The sequence below is a fragment of the Vulpes lagopus genome, chromosome 9 (assembly GCF_018345385.1).
Source record: "Vulpes lagopus strain Blue_001 chromosome 9, ASM1834538v1, whole genome shotgun sequence".
In the NCBI taxonomy this organism is placed as follows: domain Eukaryota; kingdom Metazoa; phylum Chordata; class Mammalia; order Carnivora; family Canidae; genus Vulpes; species Vulpes lagopus.
Window position 1 is genome coordinate 7,439,236 of NC_054832.1, and position 15,828 is coordinate 7,455,063.

Consider the following 15,828-nt stretch of genomic DNA (forward strand, 5'->3'; position numbering starts at 1 on the left):
CTTTTGCAAAGCATTCCTGCTGCTTCTTCCTCCAGAGGTCAGACCTGGATCTAACTTGGATGCAGCCTGAGGAGTTCACTCAGATCTGTGGATGTTCTGCACTGCCCTCAGGGTTTTCTTCCAGAAACAAAGTTTTTCAGTGTCTCCCCTTCAGAGTAAAGTGCAAAGTCCTCTCAAGACCCTCAACACAAGGATCTTTCCCTGGAACCCTACGGCATTACTTTTTCTGTGTCCTGTTGTTTGCAATTGATGAAATTTAAGCTATTTCCAATCTTCTGCTGTTGTAAATATTGCTTTAATAAATCTTTCTATATGCATATATACGTGTGTGTGTGTGTCTGTGTGTGTGCATGTGTATACACACCCACGTACATGTGGATTTGTAGACTTATAACTGTTATTTTTGTAGGAGAAATCCCTAGAAATATAACTCCTGGGTCAGAAAGTATATTACTATTGTCACCCCCCCCCCCCCCGCTCCTCACCCTGCCCCGAAAGCTCACACCAGTTCAGATTCCAAAAGTGTCTGATGGTGCCTATTGGATATTGACTTTTTTTTTCTTTTTTAATACCTGGGATGATATAGAAAATACTAAGAGGAAAGTAACAGTAATCCAGAAACTCACTGCCTAGGGGGATTGACTATTAAACCATATAAAAAAGAGAAGAAAGATCCTGCTCAGCTGTGTGTACACATATATTATTATTTATGGGGCCATGCATCATGTTCTGTGATTTTAACCCCCCCACCCCCAATGTGGCCAATTGAAGTTTTCATGTCAGTATTTTTTATTGCACAAGCTGTTCTGTAGCTCTCTCTGGATACTCACTGTCTTACAGCTGTTAGGTCATTTAGGTCACAGCAACCTTTAGAAGTAGACACTGGTGTTTTTCCCACTTTACAGAAGGGGAAACTGAGACACAGAGAGGTTCTAAAGCTTGCTTAGACCACACAGCTGTTAAGTGGCAGGCCCAGGTTCCAAACCTGCCTCATTGCAGGGACTGTGCAATGCTTCCTGACCCCAAACGGTCAGTAAATGGAGATTTCTGTCATTTTTAAAGGCCACCCAGCATTTCACCATACATGGAGGCCATACATTTTCCTTCACCGGTTTCCAGTCTATTGGCATTCAAGATTGGTCTTAATTTTTCTCCCTGATTAAAACAACAAGAACAACACAGGTGACTGGTCTTAAGCATGCATTTTAATTTTATTATTATATTTGTAGTCGTGCTATTATTGCCTTAGGCAAATACCTAGTAATATAATTATTGGGCCAGTAGGGGCATATTTTACGTTCTGTTGCATGCATGTACGTTGCCAAGCTTCCCTGCAGACAGCATCCGCCGCTCCCCTTCCCAACACTGGCTTGTACCCTCCTGGGCCCTCTTCACCCTGCGCATTGTCTGTCCTCACCCCTGCCCATCTCCTAAGATGACAGTTCCCTTTAGTTTGTATTAGCGTCTATGTGGTCATGAGTAGACCTGGTTATAGAGTTATTGGGGATTTGTGCTTTGTGTGTAATTTGGGGTGTTCCTCATCTGTGTCCTTTACTTACTTCCCTTGGGTTGTCGTGTGTGCAGAAAATATTCTCCACAGTTTGTCTTTTCATTTCTTTTTTTTAAAAATTTATTTATTCATGAGAGAGAGAGAGAGAGAGAAAGAGAGAGGCAGAGTCAGGCAGAGGGATAAGCAGGTTCACTGCACGGAGCCCGGTGCAGGACTCAATCTTGGACTCCGGGATCCGAAGGCAGACACTTAACCACTGAGTCACCCAGGCATCCCTTGTCTTTCCATTTCATTTGTAGCCTTGCTTTGTTTTCTTTCATGCTTCACTGGAGTTTTAAATATCTGTACTGTCACTCCTGTCGAATGTTCCTTTTAGATTTCTTGCCCTTTTCATCATAGCTGAGAACACTTACCGATACCCCAGAATAATAAAATACATGCTTCTATCTATTCCTCTGTGATTTGTATGGTCTCTTTTATTACCCATGATTTGGATCCATCTGGAAATTGTGGTTTTGTGAAAGTCGTAAAGTAAGACAGTTCTATCAGTAAACACGGGCAAAAGAATTATCTTAATAAATTGGGAGATAAACTATTTCAAATCCTGGGGTCCAGAGAAGAAATAATAAGGGTCTGGCTCAAAGTCTTTAAAAAGTAAAACTTTGTATTTTGAAAATAATTGCAGATTCACAGGAAGTTGCAAAGATTGTAGAGAAATCTGGTGCCCTTAAACCCGTTTTCCCCCAGTGGTTGCATCGTATGGAGTTACGCAGTGTGTGCTCAGACTCAGATGCAGACCGTGATGTGTGTGTGCAGCTCCGTGTCATGTCACTCAGGGGGACCCATGCTTCTGCTGCAGAATCACCCCGCTCCCACCCTCGGCAACCACAGATCTGTCCTCCAGCTCTGTAATTTGGTCATTTCAAAAATCTTACATCTTTTTAATCACGTGGTATGTGACCTTTTAAGATTGGCTCAGAAAACCCCCTTTTCAGACTCACTTTCATAGGTTTACAGTCGAGGAAGTTGAAGTCCAGGACTGCATCCGAGGTCGGGCCGGGGTGCAACCCCACACCTCTGGACTCCCACTCTGGGGCCAGCCCCGCGGTGTCCCACATCTGTGCCTTCAAACCTGTCTCATTTCCACCCCATGGATGGAGATTTTATTTCATTTCAGTGTACTTCTGTCAGTCTTTTACACTCACCTTATTGGAAACTACCCTGCGTGGTTCCGCTATTTATTTTCTGCTCTGTAATTAGTTAGGTCACATCTCCTGCAATGGCAGACGGGAGCAGTCCTTTCTAATAAGATTATCAGCTGCCTCCAGTAATAAGCTGTAGAGAAAACGGCCTCCTATTCCACTGATTTGAGTGACCTAAAAGGGCTTTAATTTAACAAATATGAAACAGAAAAGTAGAAGCTCGGGGAGTTTCTCTCTTTCTGGCCCTCATTGAAGCCTCTAAAATATGCAGCAATGACCTTATGCCCGGCTAGTTTGCGGCCACCGTCCCTACGTTTGTTCCATGTTTCCTAGTTTGCCAAGCACAACATTACAATTTGGAAAATTCTCGCATAATTGTTTTAATACATGGTCTGTAAAGAGCAGTTTAGTGACATTTCAAACAATTGACCTTGACTCTCTAGCTTGTTAAAATAATAAAAACAACACAAGCCTTTCCCTGCGCTGAACCTGGCAAGTTAAAATAATACTTTTGGTGTATATTCTATATTTATTTATTTTATTCTGCATTTGAATACCAAAAGAAACCAGGAAAAGAGATTTCTTGTGCCATTATGTGGAACAGCTGGTGTTTCTGAAAAAACAGTTTGCAGCCTGCAGAAATCAATATGTCAACTTTATAAAAGTGACTTCTGAACTTTTGTAAGCTTATTATCTCTTGGGTCCTTTTTTGCAAAGAGAGTTGCAAAAATTTGCCCTTATTCTTGTGGAATCCGTCCCAAAGATGACAAGGCATTTATTTAAGATCTTACATAAGATGCACCTATAATCTTCATGGAGGTCTTTTTAGAACAATGTTTCAAGTGCCTTCTGCTGTATTTGTGTTAGCAAAACAGCGGACTTGGTAAGAGCCGCTGTGATTGAAAACGGTTTTGGGTGAGTTGTGTTTGAAGATTTGCAGGCATGAAGGAAGGGCAGTGTCAGTCTCTGAATATGACGCCTTTCTCCGTGGAGAGTTGTGTAATGGTGATGACTGTTTGCTTTTGCTGCCTGTAAACCCCGGTTTCACCTGTGAACCCGTCAGGTGGATGGAAGCCTGGAGGTCATGCAGCACAGCGGTCTCTGGAAACACTCTGGCTTTCGGCGTGCTGGGAAGTGTGGGCACGTGTGCTGGCTCTGTTCACATTCCGTCCCCATGACACCTCGAGCTCCTAACTCCCTCCTCCCTCTCCAGCTGCCCCTGCTCCTGCTGCTTTGTGAGCTTCAGTTCTTCTGCTCGTCACGTCGTGTCGCTGTCGCTGAGCCTGTCAGTCCGCGTAGGCCACGTCACGCCCTTACGACAAGCCTCTCCCGCATTGCCTTGGCCCTAACGGAACCAGGTTCATGTTCTCCTTCGGACAGGACGCCTACTGCAGGTGCTCAGAGGCTCTGCTCACTCAGGGTCCCAGACAGAGCAGCCACCACTTGCACATGGCTGGTCACTGTGCTAGAAGGGAGAAGAGCCCTGGATGGTTTCCCCTAAGCCTGGAAGTGACACCTGCCACTTCTGCTTGTGCATTTCATTGGCCAGAACTGATGACATGGCCCCACCGACTTTGAGGGGCCAGAAAGTGTAGCTGTGCACGTGCCCGGGTTGGGGGAGATCGGGAGATGTTTGATGACTGTCACTAGTGACTGCTGTCTGCATCCTGTACACAGCGTGGAACTCACCCCCTCTCTGGGCTCTGACTTGCAGACATCCTCCATGGCCAAACCCTCTCCTGAGCTTGCAGTCAGTTTGGGTGCCCCATAGGCAGCATAAACTCTGTGGCACGTTTGGTGTGGTGCTCGTTGTCTAGCTCCTTATAAATGGACCCCCTCCCCCCATATTCCAACTTGGTGACTGTCCCCACTGTCCAGATGTCCCACCCCTCACATTTGTCACTTGCCACGGTCAGTTGACTTTTTCTCCATCTGTGCTGGGCTTCTTAGAGGTTAAGCCCCATCATCTCTTCCACAGACTCTTGTGATAGCTCTGTTCTACTCTGCCCTTCTGTTCCCATCCATGGTCTGTGTACACCGGTGATTTGAAAACACATCCCTGATACATATATTCCTTTATTTACTAATAAGTTGCATTTTTAAAATTTAAAAACCATCTTACAGGGTCCTTGCTGTAGGCCTACCACTATTCTGAGTGTCTTACAAATATTAATTTATTTCCTCTTCATAAAAACCCCATGAGGTAGTTACTGGTTTTGTCCCCATTTCATAGAGTAGGAAACTGAGACAGGCATCCTACCCAATGTTGCATGGTAGTATGTAGTGGGCCTGGGATGAGAGCCCAGGCATTTTGGCTCAAGTACACATTTGCTGTAAGAGTTCATTATAGATAGTTTACGTATGTAGACTATAAAATTCACAAGGATATGGTACGAAAGGAAAAGAGGAATCCTATTTTCTTCCCAAATATCAGTCGATTGTTGTAGGCATGTGTTGGGTGTGTGTGTAGACATCTCTCTGAAGTGCAGACTGGTCACATCCGTCCCCCAGAGACAGACCACCGTGCCCACCCCTGTTCACAGACAGGCCGAGCTCATCATGAGCCTGCTAGGTCATTTATGCATAAACCTGACAGCTGCCCCCTGCCTAGTACCCCTCCCATGTTGCCCACCTATGACTCTGTTACAAACTTCCAAAGGCCTCAGAACCCTGTACTTGCGGTCTCTTGTGTGTTCTCTTTGCCTAGAAAGGGGACCTCTGCCCTCTGAATAGCCACACTCATCTGCAGCCCCTGAGCCCCCCAGGCCCTATGCCATCCCTCTGCCTTTGCACACCCATCCCTTCTCTGGGATGCCAGAGCCCTCTTGTGTGCCAGAAGATTCTCGCTCACCTGTCGCCTCAGGTCAGCCTCATTCATTTTGCAGGCTGGTTGAGTGTGCCCTTCCTTGTCCTCAGCCTCTGTCTCCCAGCAGCCCAGGCTGCTCACTCCAGGCCATGTGTGTCTCCTCGTGTTAGGAGTGTCGTTTGTGTGTTTGTCTCCCCACATGCTGATAGCTCAGCAAGCAGGATCCCATACTGTCCCCAGAGTCTGGTGCCCTACACATGGCCTAGAATCATTCATACTCTCCTCTCTACCAAAATCTAGAGCCAGACTCTACTTCTTTATGGATTTGACACAAAGAGACATACTGCACTTTGTGTGGGTATCTCATTTCACTGTTCTCTTTCCAATGTTTACAAGAGGGCCTGGCACACAGGAAGTGCTCAGTAAATGCATGAATCCTCTAGATCAGAAACTAGGGCTGACAGTGTCTAATGGGCAGCAAACTCAAAGTTAGTTTTTCTGACTTCCACATATATTTCTATGTGATGTGGGGCAGATGACATGGATGAGGTCCTGGTACATGTTGACTGGCCATCCATACCTGCTAATGGTCATTTCTGGACTCTGTGTTCTTTACATTTTGGGTTTCGTCCCCCTTTTTCCCACCTGTATTTGATGGTTGCCCATGAATATTACTTCTCATTTGCTGGTACTTCTCAGTCATTGGAAATAGAAACCGGAGTCACCCTTAATTCCTCCTTTGATCTCACCCCAGACCAAATGAACTGTCACTGAGCCCTGCTGGCTTTTGCCCCACCTTAGCCATTCTGGAGCCCCCAGTCTCCTTGCTGCCCTTCCTCCCTGTCTCAGGTCTGGCTTTCTCATCGCTCTCAAGCACTTTTACCCACAGCCATTGGATTGGTCACTCCACTTCCCAACTGGCCCCCTAGACAGCCCCCCTTAACAGAGTGGTGTCAAATGCAAAGGTGACTTGTTGCTTTCCTATTGAGCATCCTCCCATGGGCTCCCTGCCCCTGGGAGGAGGGTTGTCCCCCTGCCCTGAGACTGAGGGTTCTCCCCAGCTTCATCTGGGCTGCTGCTCTGCACAGTTGTGCTCACTTGTCCCCTGGCTCCTTTGGTGCAGGCAACTTTTTCTACTTAGAGGGCCCCCTCATCCTTCTCCACCCTCTGAGCCAGCCAGCTCACTCCCCAGGGCCAGCACCTCACCATGGAGGCTATTGGCAAATGTCTGCCGAGTGACAGTACCTGCACATGATCTTCATTATTACCCCAGTAGCTTCTGAAACTAAATGAAGTTCAGATGGATAATAACAGGACATGTGATTGGAGTTCTTTAGAGAAGGAAGACAGTGTGGGACCCCTAGCCAGGAACCCATAGGGAGCTCTAGAGCGGGCCCCAGAGATGGGTATGATTCAGGCTGCTAAGTTTCACAGGTGTTTGTGTACGTGCTCGCAGAATTTCCAGAGGCAAGGTAGTCGGGAACTTCCATGGGTCTGTAGGATCCTAGATCCAGGTCAGTAGGACCCCGATGCTTATGGGCCCTGGCCAGACCCCACAGTGATGTGTCCTCCTTGTGTGTGCCCAGCTGTGCCAGTGCCTCCAGGGCACTGAGTATCTGTTCTGATCCTCCCGCTTGATGCCAGATAAAACCTCCCATCCTGCTGGTAATTAAGTCTCCCGGTGTGAGCCACGGAAGTCACAACCAGAGCTGGCACTGTGCACTTGGCTCTCTCTGCTCCTGACTTGCTGTGTCTTGGGCTACCAGGGGCCCCTCAGAGCCTTTTTTTTTTTTTTTTTTTTTTGTGGTGGGAGCAAGGAACTAACAAAATTGCACTTAAGCAGCAGGACTTTAAGGTAGGACTTTTGAATGAGGACTTTCTTGTTCAGGATCCTGGAGGCCATCTGGGGCCGTGCTTGTGCTGGCTGGCGGGGTCTGCATTGGGCAAGTCTGTTCTGCTGTGTCAGGAGGCAAAGGGAGCAGCCCATTGCATTCTGCTGTGTGAAGTTCAGCGGGCTGCCTGCTGTGTCCTGCTGCGGAGGGCCTCGATAGGGTGCGATGGATTCCGTGGCACAATAGGCCTTCACTCTAATTGATGCCTTTTCCCAAGACAAGGAGCCACCATGCATCGTGACCCCAGTTTGAAAAGGAGTGCTCTCTCTCCCCTGGAAACCCCTGATTGATAAGTACCGGGAAGGGTGGCCCATGGCGCATAGCCCAAAGCTTTCAAAGCCAGATGTACTGCTGTGCCTGGTGCTTCTAATCTGCCAAGAAGGCCGGCTAAAGTGGAGGGCTGAGATCCCCACAGCAGGCAGATTCTCTTCCTTTTTTTCCTCCTAATTCCTAGGCTTGTGCTGTGGTTGGGTGCCAAGCCAGACTTCGGGGATCAGAGTTGAGTAAGATGAGTCTCCTCCCTTGAGCAGCTGAGTGTCTGATAACGGGGACAGGGGGGTGAAGAAATAACAAAAGATAATGAATGGGCCAAACCGGTGCAGAGGAGGCAAGGCAGGGCCACATGTCTGTGGGGTACATCCTGGAGGGCTTCCTGAGGAGGGGGCCTGAACTCCATGTCTGAACGTGACTTGGCATTTTTGTGGAGAGGAGCTGAGGTAGGCACTTCCTTGAGGATGGCTGAAGCACAAGCCTGCAGGTGCAATGATGTAACGGGAATCATGTGGAAAACAAAGGCTTCGTGCTGTTCACGTGCTTCTTTTCATAGCTGTCCGTCCGTGGGGACACTGCTGGAAGTAGATGCTTGCCTGGCTTTCCTGGGGAGCAAGTCCGCCGGGAAGATGTGAGAAAGCCTGAGGGGAAGAGCAAAGGCAAGAGTGATGCGTATTCAGCAGGTCCGCTGGAATTATTGTTGGCTAATAAGTTCCTTAACTTGCTGTCTTAGCAGTGTGGACTGAATTGGTGCCAGAGTCCCAGAATATAATCCCTTATCAGTCTGCTGTTCTGACAAGTGTTCTGAGCTTTTTATTAATGTGGCTGATAACACTTTAGTCTCTGGGGCGTTCTGAGATTTAATTAGTTCTTGGGCAATTTAGAATAGGTACTTGAGAATATTAGTGCAGCGTTAATTATAAATGAGTGCATATGAGCTAATTTCTTCAAATGTATGATTGCATGTACACTTAACTCTTCATCTGCCCTCTGCCAAGTCAACCTGTGTGGGTTGAGTGTTGTCATTACCTGTAGGGGACTCTGTGAAGTCCTGTGGGGAATTGGAGGATACAAACACAGACACAGATCCCACTTGCTAAGAGTATAGGGTTGGAAAATGGAGCAGCATCCCTCCCGAAGGAACCCCTTTGGGACAGGAGGGGATGGTGAGCAAGGAGCAAGGAGATCTTGTATCAGAGGGACTTAGTTTTTCTTTGTAAGGTCAGAGAAGATCAACAGAGTCAAGGGTACGTGTGCCTGTGTGTGTGTGTGTGTGTGTGTGTGTGTGTGTGTGTGTGTGGTTAGAGAAGCGTTTTGATTGAGAAGCTGCTGACTGTGGTGGTTGCTGGCGCTGTGATGGCAAGTAAACAGAAGTTCACGCAGTAAACTTGTTCAGAGCTTAATGATCCAGGCAGAAAATGATACCAGCATTTTGAGGTAAGTGTGAGGAGCACCTGTAGAGGTTACACAGGGTCCGAAGGGAGCTCAGAATAGTTGCTGTGCAAGCAGCCTTGGGAGGGCAGGGTGGGAGTCAGAGAGGGCTTGGGTAGAGGTTTGAAGGCCTCATGGGTCTCATATTCCAAGGAGTGGGGGTACAAGTAGAGATTGGAGGAGGAGGGGAGTACCAGCAATGGCAGGGGCATCAGCATTCCTTAAGGCTCAGAGGAACCCCCCAGCCACATGTGGTCAGTGGGACATGGTGGGGGGCTGGTGCCATGGTCCTGGTGAGGATCTACGGTCTCTGAATCCAGCAGTGGCCATGGGAATGGAAAGAAGTGGACATATTCTAGAGCTTGGGTGGCAGTGTGAGTCCCAGGGCCTGGGCAAAGGTTGGAGTGCATGGGAAGAAAGGCGGAGTGAGTGGGAGGTGGCCTTGGTTTTTGGCTTGGGTGCTGGGGTGGAGGATGGGCCCTGCCAATCTTGAGAGCCCAGGGGAGAAGCAGGCTTGGGCAAGAGAGGACATGTTACTTCTGGTCATGCATTGAGTTTGACGGACTGTGGGTGTCCAAAGGGCTGTTTCTACCTGGCTGTGGAGCCAGCAGGAGGGCTGGACTGGAGCCCTCAGCTGTGGGGCCATCAGCGAGTGAGGGCACCAGTGGATGGTCATCAGGGACTGGGCGGAAGTTCCTGAAGACCTTGCTGCTGGGCATCCGGCGGGACAGGAAGGCAGGAAGGCTTCCTGTGAGGGGGAGGACAGTCATCCATGGTAAGTCAGGCAGGGAGATGAAATGAGATGAAGCTGGGATAAGGCCATTGGTCTTGGGGCTTGAGAGTGTGGCTCATGCTGACCTATAGATGAGATGAGACTCGGAAAGAGCCATCTAAGGTGAACAAAAGGATCACGGAGCCGGTGGGATGTGCCGGGAAGCTGATGGCATGCTTGAATTGACACCTTGAGCGTTTAATAAAGGGATCCTTTATTAAAGGATTAGGTCCTGCGGGAGACTGGACAGTAGGGCAGCGAGGTGTTGTTAACACCCTAGGTGTGGAGGCAGCAGGGAGAGTGGTCCCCAGAACTCCAAGGGCCAGCCTTTGGTAGAAAATGAAACAACCTCAGATGAGCCAGGAGGGGGGAGTCCGAGGATGAACTGCACCCCACCCCGTCTCCTGCCGCGGCCTCCATGGACCAAACCCAGGGGAAGCCAGAGAGCAGGGGAGCACCTGCAGGACCCTCACAGGCATCTGGGTACAGGATGGAAGGGTGGTGCCTAGAGGGGCAAATGGGAACTTCTTAGAATACTGAGCATCCTGGATTTCTGCTCGTTGTCCTTAAAATGGGACAAATGTTGGGTCTCTGCTCCTGAAGCGACACTGCCTCTGGTTTTGTGGTCTAAGCACCTCCTGCGTGTGAGGACAGCAGGCCCTGTGGTAGAAGGGTAGGGTGGGGTTGGGGAGGGTCTCAGCTCCATGGGCGTGCACGCCCATCTGTGAACATCATCTCCTTCCACATCAGGCTTCACAGTCCACTTTGTGCCATTGCTCTTTTAAACACAATCTTTTCAAAAGGAAATGAAATACAAAGAATTACGTTAACGTGCTGGGGTTGAAGAGCAGTAATGCATGGATGTCAAAGAATTAAAATAATAGTTCCCAGAAGGCCGGTGACTCAGCAGAATGCCCGGGGCCAGGGGTGGGGGAGGCGGGCGCCCCACTACAGTGCTCTGTACTAGCCCACGCACGGCGAACGGAACCCTGAGGACCCGTAATCCCAGTCCCAGACCCGAGTCGGGTGTGCGGTCATCGGCCCCACGGCATCCCCCAGGGATGACTGCGCAAGCCTCACCGGGCCACCTTTCCCTCGCTTGAGCCTCAGAGTGCCTTGCTTTGCACACGCAGAATGTACATAAGTTTAGAGAGTTTCTGACCCATCCAGCTGAGAGGCAGATTGTGGCTCGCACCGTGGACCCTCAGAGGGATGACTGTGGTTGAAGTGCCATTTGACACGGCCCCTCTTCGTGCATCTCATGCACTAGTGTTCAAGCTGTTTCCAGGGCCCTTCAGAGGTGTCTGCTGCTTAGGATGGACGGCTGAGGGGGGTTGGGGGGCGTGGGGGAGGTGGCGAGGGGGACCCCACCCACGCTAACCAAAGTCATGCCCCTTTGTTGATTGTTTACATTATAATTGCTTAAATAATTCACTTGAAAAGCATCCTGCTGCTAAGACCATTTGGGAAGCACCATCCTAAGGCAGCGAGGCTCACCCCGGGATTCTGTGCCAGGAGGTGGTGTGAAATGGCTGATCAAGGGCCCCTCCGCCCAGGGCCTTGTATTCCGGGAGAGTGCATTTATTAGAGCCTCGCAGCAAAAAGTGAAGCTTAAAAAGATGGGTAAGAAAGACACACTGCACATGATGGAGTTACAGGTGTTAATGCCCAGGCAAGTGCCCTGCTGTAGGGTACCACGCCGTTGCCAGAGTGGCGTCGATCCTCTGTCCGTCCTGATTGGTGACCAGGGACAAATGCCAGACAGACACAGGCCGGTGTCGGATGCTGCTGAGGGAGTTGATGCTGACCTTCCCTCCTGTGGCCGGGCAGGCCTCCCCGGGACGGCCCTTCAGGACCTGCTGGGGTTGGATAGCGTCCGGTCCAGTCTGCTTGTCCAGCACGTCAGGTGGATTTCAGCCATCAATCGATCTCATTAAAACTACGTCCTGTTTTTCTGTTGGAGAAAGAGCCTTTTCTAGAGCTCAGGGGAGATATTTTAGAGTTGTCATACAATTTGAAGACAAAATACTACCGCAAAATGGATTGTGTAATTAACACCCGCACACAAAAGCAGGCTATTTGGACGATGGTTCACCTTAAAAAGAGCACATAGAGGACTTGGGGTGTGATCTGGCTGCCTCCCCACGGTCCCCATCTGTTCATGAAAAGACGCTGACTTGCTGGCCACTCCTCATCAGGCTCCCTGTGTTAGGCTCAGGGGGTCATCCGGGCGTTCTCTGAAATGAGGGTGAGTAAATTATCCACAAGTACCCATCGGTGTTGGGCTGGGAGGCTGGCTGGTGGGCAGCTGGGGTTCTCTGAGTGTCAGTGTCCCGCTGTCCCAGAAGAGCCACCTATAGCTACCTTGTGTATCATCAGGGGCCTTTGTCTCCATGCAGAGAGGATAGGCCTTTCCCTGTGTGAACGGAACTGAAAATCTGGTTTTCTTCACATTCCAAGAATCACCTCTTTCTAGCAGGGAGCATGGCTGCAGAGCAGGGGCTGTGGGCCACCAACACTGACAGGCCACGGTGGGATTTTAAATGCTCGGCCCCGGGTGCAGTCTGTTGCAGCAGGGTGGCCAGCTGTGTGGTCAAGTGCGCAGCGTGCCTTCCTGTGACAGGTGGGTGGTGGGGGGTGCGTGATTGGGAGCAAATGCTCCCTTGTTGCCTGTGGGGACTCAACTGAAGGTACGCCTAGCCATGCCAGCCTTTATGTCCTGCCCCTATCCACCTAGCCTTCTGCGCGCAGGTGGGCCAGGCCTCGTTAGAGGGGAGTGGGCTAGGAGGAAAGAGGTTATTTGGGGGCAGTGTTTGGGTGCCAGGGTGCATGCTTGCCGAGCACTTTCCCCAGAGATAGAGCAGAGGGATGGGTGTGCAGATCACTTCTCGGCCCAGTGGCCAGGCCCATCTGTCCTCTCGGTCGCCTTGAGATGACATTAGGCTCCACCATGGAGCCCGGCTGTTCATTTGGTTCCTGTCCATGCATTCTGTTCTTTTTCTGTGCCCATCAGAGGTAGGAGTGGGCAGTGGGAAGCCCTTGCTCTGTTGCAGATGGACTCAGGTATGATGTTGGGTCTGCCACCTAATGGGGGAGGGTTTCTCGGTCCTGTCGCTGCTCCCCCTCACTGAGCCGGCCTAGGGACAGAGCAAGTTCATAAGGGCCCGAGGACAGAAGGAGGTGGCGACCTGTGTAGCATGCTAAGGGTTGGGGTGGTGGTCGGTGTTTGCTCGTCTGTCATCTGTCAAGTGGGTGAGCTTTGGATTCTCTGGGAGCAGGAACGGCCTGGCTCTTCTCTGGGTCCCTAGAGCCTGGCACAGGGCCAGGCATCCAAGGGGCCTTCACTTGTTCTCTGGTTAATGAATGGCTGACTTGCCCACTGGGTGAAGTGTGAGGCCCTGTTGTCTCCACTTTACCAGGTCCCTAGGCGTCCTGCAAAATGCACTACATCCTGCTGTGCTTCGTTGCACTCACATCACTGGGGGGTGGGAGTTGGGGTGGGGAGGGATGGGGGGAACAGATACGACCAAGCCACAGGTGAATAAATAGCCCGTGTCACAGTGACGGTTCTCATCATTAGGAAATTTTGCATGAGTTGTGTTCGTTACATCGGGACTAGAGCGCTAGCCTCCGCACTGTGTGGACATTCGGACCTGCCCGGCCTCCAGGTGCCTGATTACCTTCTTACATGCTATGTAATTGGCCTATTTATCATGCTTTAAATATATTGAATGTCCCTGCTAGCACATGAATTCCAGGAGGCAGGGACTCCTGCCTGTTTTGTACACATGGTGTCCCGAATGCCTGGGACGGTATCCGGCACTCCCTAAGTGTCTGTCGGATGACCTGTGGCAAGTAAAGAACAAATACATTCTGTCGTCCTTTGATAATTCCAAGGAAATATTTATTTCTCTTGAGCAGAAATGATGTTTTGTTTAAGAATTACAGATGTGGGAAAATGAGAAGATGTGGGAAGATAGGGAGAGCGAGAAGTCAACTTACAAAGAGAATGCTTTATTAAGTGGTATAGAAAATTATTGTTGAACTTGCTATTAGACATAGAAATTCTGTTTTCAGAAGAGCAATGCTTGACATGAATGTTTAACCAGAGTGAGGACAGAATAAGTAGCAAGCAGGCAGACAAACTGAAGAGACAGGCTCTGAAGTCAAACCCACAGTTGCCTTGGCCCATCCAGGCCACAGCCACAGAGCGTCATGAAAATAAAAGTGAACGTGTCCACAGAGGCTGGTGGTTTAACTGGCCTCAGGTTCCAGCAGTGTTGGGTCTGGAGCGAGCGTGCCCAAAGGACGGGGAGTCCTGGGAGAGTTTGGGTGGCAGATGTGGGTGGAGAGCCGGGACTTTGTAGAGAAGGTTCCTTAGGGGGCCTTGTGGCTCTCTCTTCCCCCGACTTTCAGAGGACCAGTGATGCTGGCAGTAGGACCGGTGCCGATTATTACCAGCAGAGACTGGAACCCAGACTCCGCCATGCTGCAGCAATGCTACACACCCCAGATGCGGAAGCACCAGAGGAGGAGATTGGAGTGGAGGGAGACTTAAGAAGCAGGCGGCCTGGGGAGGAGGCAGGGAGGCACTCAGATGTGCCTAACACCGTGCTCCTCTGAAGAGTGGCCGGTCTGGTCACCCAGGAATGTGGCTGTCTGCAAAATGCCCTTCACCCTGTGTTTCCCGTAAGGCTCATAGCATCGGATTTGCTCATGATAGTCACGGTTGAGACTGTCTACAATTTACTTTCTCAAGCCCAGTTAATAAATCAAAGCTCCAAGGGCTCTCACGTGTGTCCAGGACAGACTGGGCAGGGCTGCTTGTTTCCCAGCAAGTCACCATGAAGCTGTCTAGGTGTGATAGTGAGGGTTTAACAGGGGAGACAGCTTTCCTTTGAGTTGGTGGGGTAGCCACGGCCTGATGACAGGCAGCTGTCTGAAGTGACTCGATCTTTAGGATCACTGAGTCTACGGTGGCCCCCAGATTCTTGCTGTTGCTCTTAGCATGCCGCTGTGTCATTGCCCGACACATTTTAAATTTTAATCATTGCTCATGGCAATGGAGCACGTTATGTTAGATATTTGTTCAGTTTGCATGGCAGGGTGTTTAGAAATCTTAAAGCTACACCCAAAATCAAGATATTTTGGGAAGACTTCAAGTACTTTCAGCAGAGGAGGAGGGTTTTGTTTGTTGCAAGAATGTGCGGGTGAGGGCTCCCTCACAGGTCTCTCTGCGGAGAGCTGAGTTCTCACTCTGGATAGAATCTGTTCTGAGAGGGATGTATAGAGAAGGACAAACCTAGCAGATGCTGAGGGGCAGGGGTGGGGAGGCTTGTGCCCCCAGATTGCCTCTGCCTCCAGACCTTATTACTAATGCATGAGCCTGTGATGGTCTGAATGTGTCCCCCGGACCCTTTCTCCCTCCACAATTCTGGATGCTGAGATCCTAACTCTCAAAGATGACAGTATCGAAAGGTGGGGCGTTTGGGAGATGATTGGGTCTTGAGGGCCATGCCCTCATGAATGGGGTTAGTCCTTCATCAGAGAGGAGCCCCTCTCTGAGCCCCTCGCCTCCTCCTCCACCTGAGGACAGGAGCCCCTCGCCCCCTCCTCCACCTGAGACCAAATCTGCCTTGATCCCTGACTTCTAGTGTCCCGAGCCACGAGGAACAGACGTCTGCTGTTTTTAAGACCCCAGTCTGTGGCAGCAGCCTGAACTAAGCCTGTCAGGGTCGACTGTGAAGGCAGGTGCATGAGAATGGTTTTGAGGGTGTGGTGTGGCGTGAAGAGTCTTCAGGGCAGCATCTCAGGTGTTCCCAGGAGAAGGTAGAGATGACTATATTTAGTGTGTGCTGGGACTTGACTTGTGAGCTGTTTTCCTTTCGTCCTCAAAGCAGTTAGTCCTTGGTGGTCCCTGTCATTATTTTATTTTTTCTGAGTGA

The 15,828-nt window shown here is 50.0% G+C and overlaps 1 protein-coding gene across 11 annotated transcripts in view; it reads left to right on the forward strand.

The window, feature by feature from the left end:
- The window catches only part of ZFAT (zinc finger and AT-hook domain containing), a 274,158-nt gene that overhangs the window by 138,758 nt on the left and 119,572 nt on the right, over positions 1–15,828 (forward strand). The window contains exons 1-2 of one of the 11 annotated variants that reach the window (XM_041769051.1): positions 7,481–8,126; positions 8,237–8,363. The exons of 9 other annotated variants lie outside the window; for them this stretch is intronic. In XM_041769051.1, coding sequence (XP_041624985.1) covers positions 8,085–8,126; positions 8,237–8,363 — 169 coding nt within the window. In that variant the 5' untranslated portion in view covers positions 7,481–8,084. Of the gene's footprint in view, positions 1–7,480; positions 8,127–8,236; positions 8,364–14,422; positions 14,573–15,828 lie in introns of those variants that run through there. One more of the 11 variants, XM_041769052.1, reaches the window with a different exon arrangement.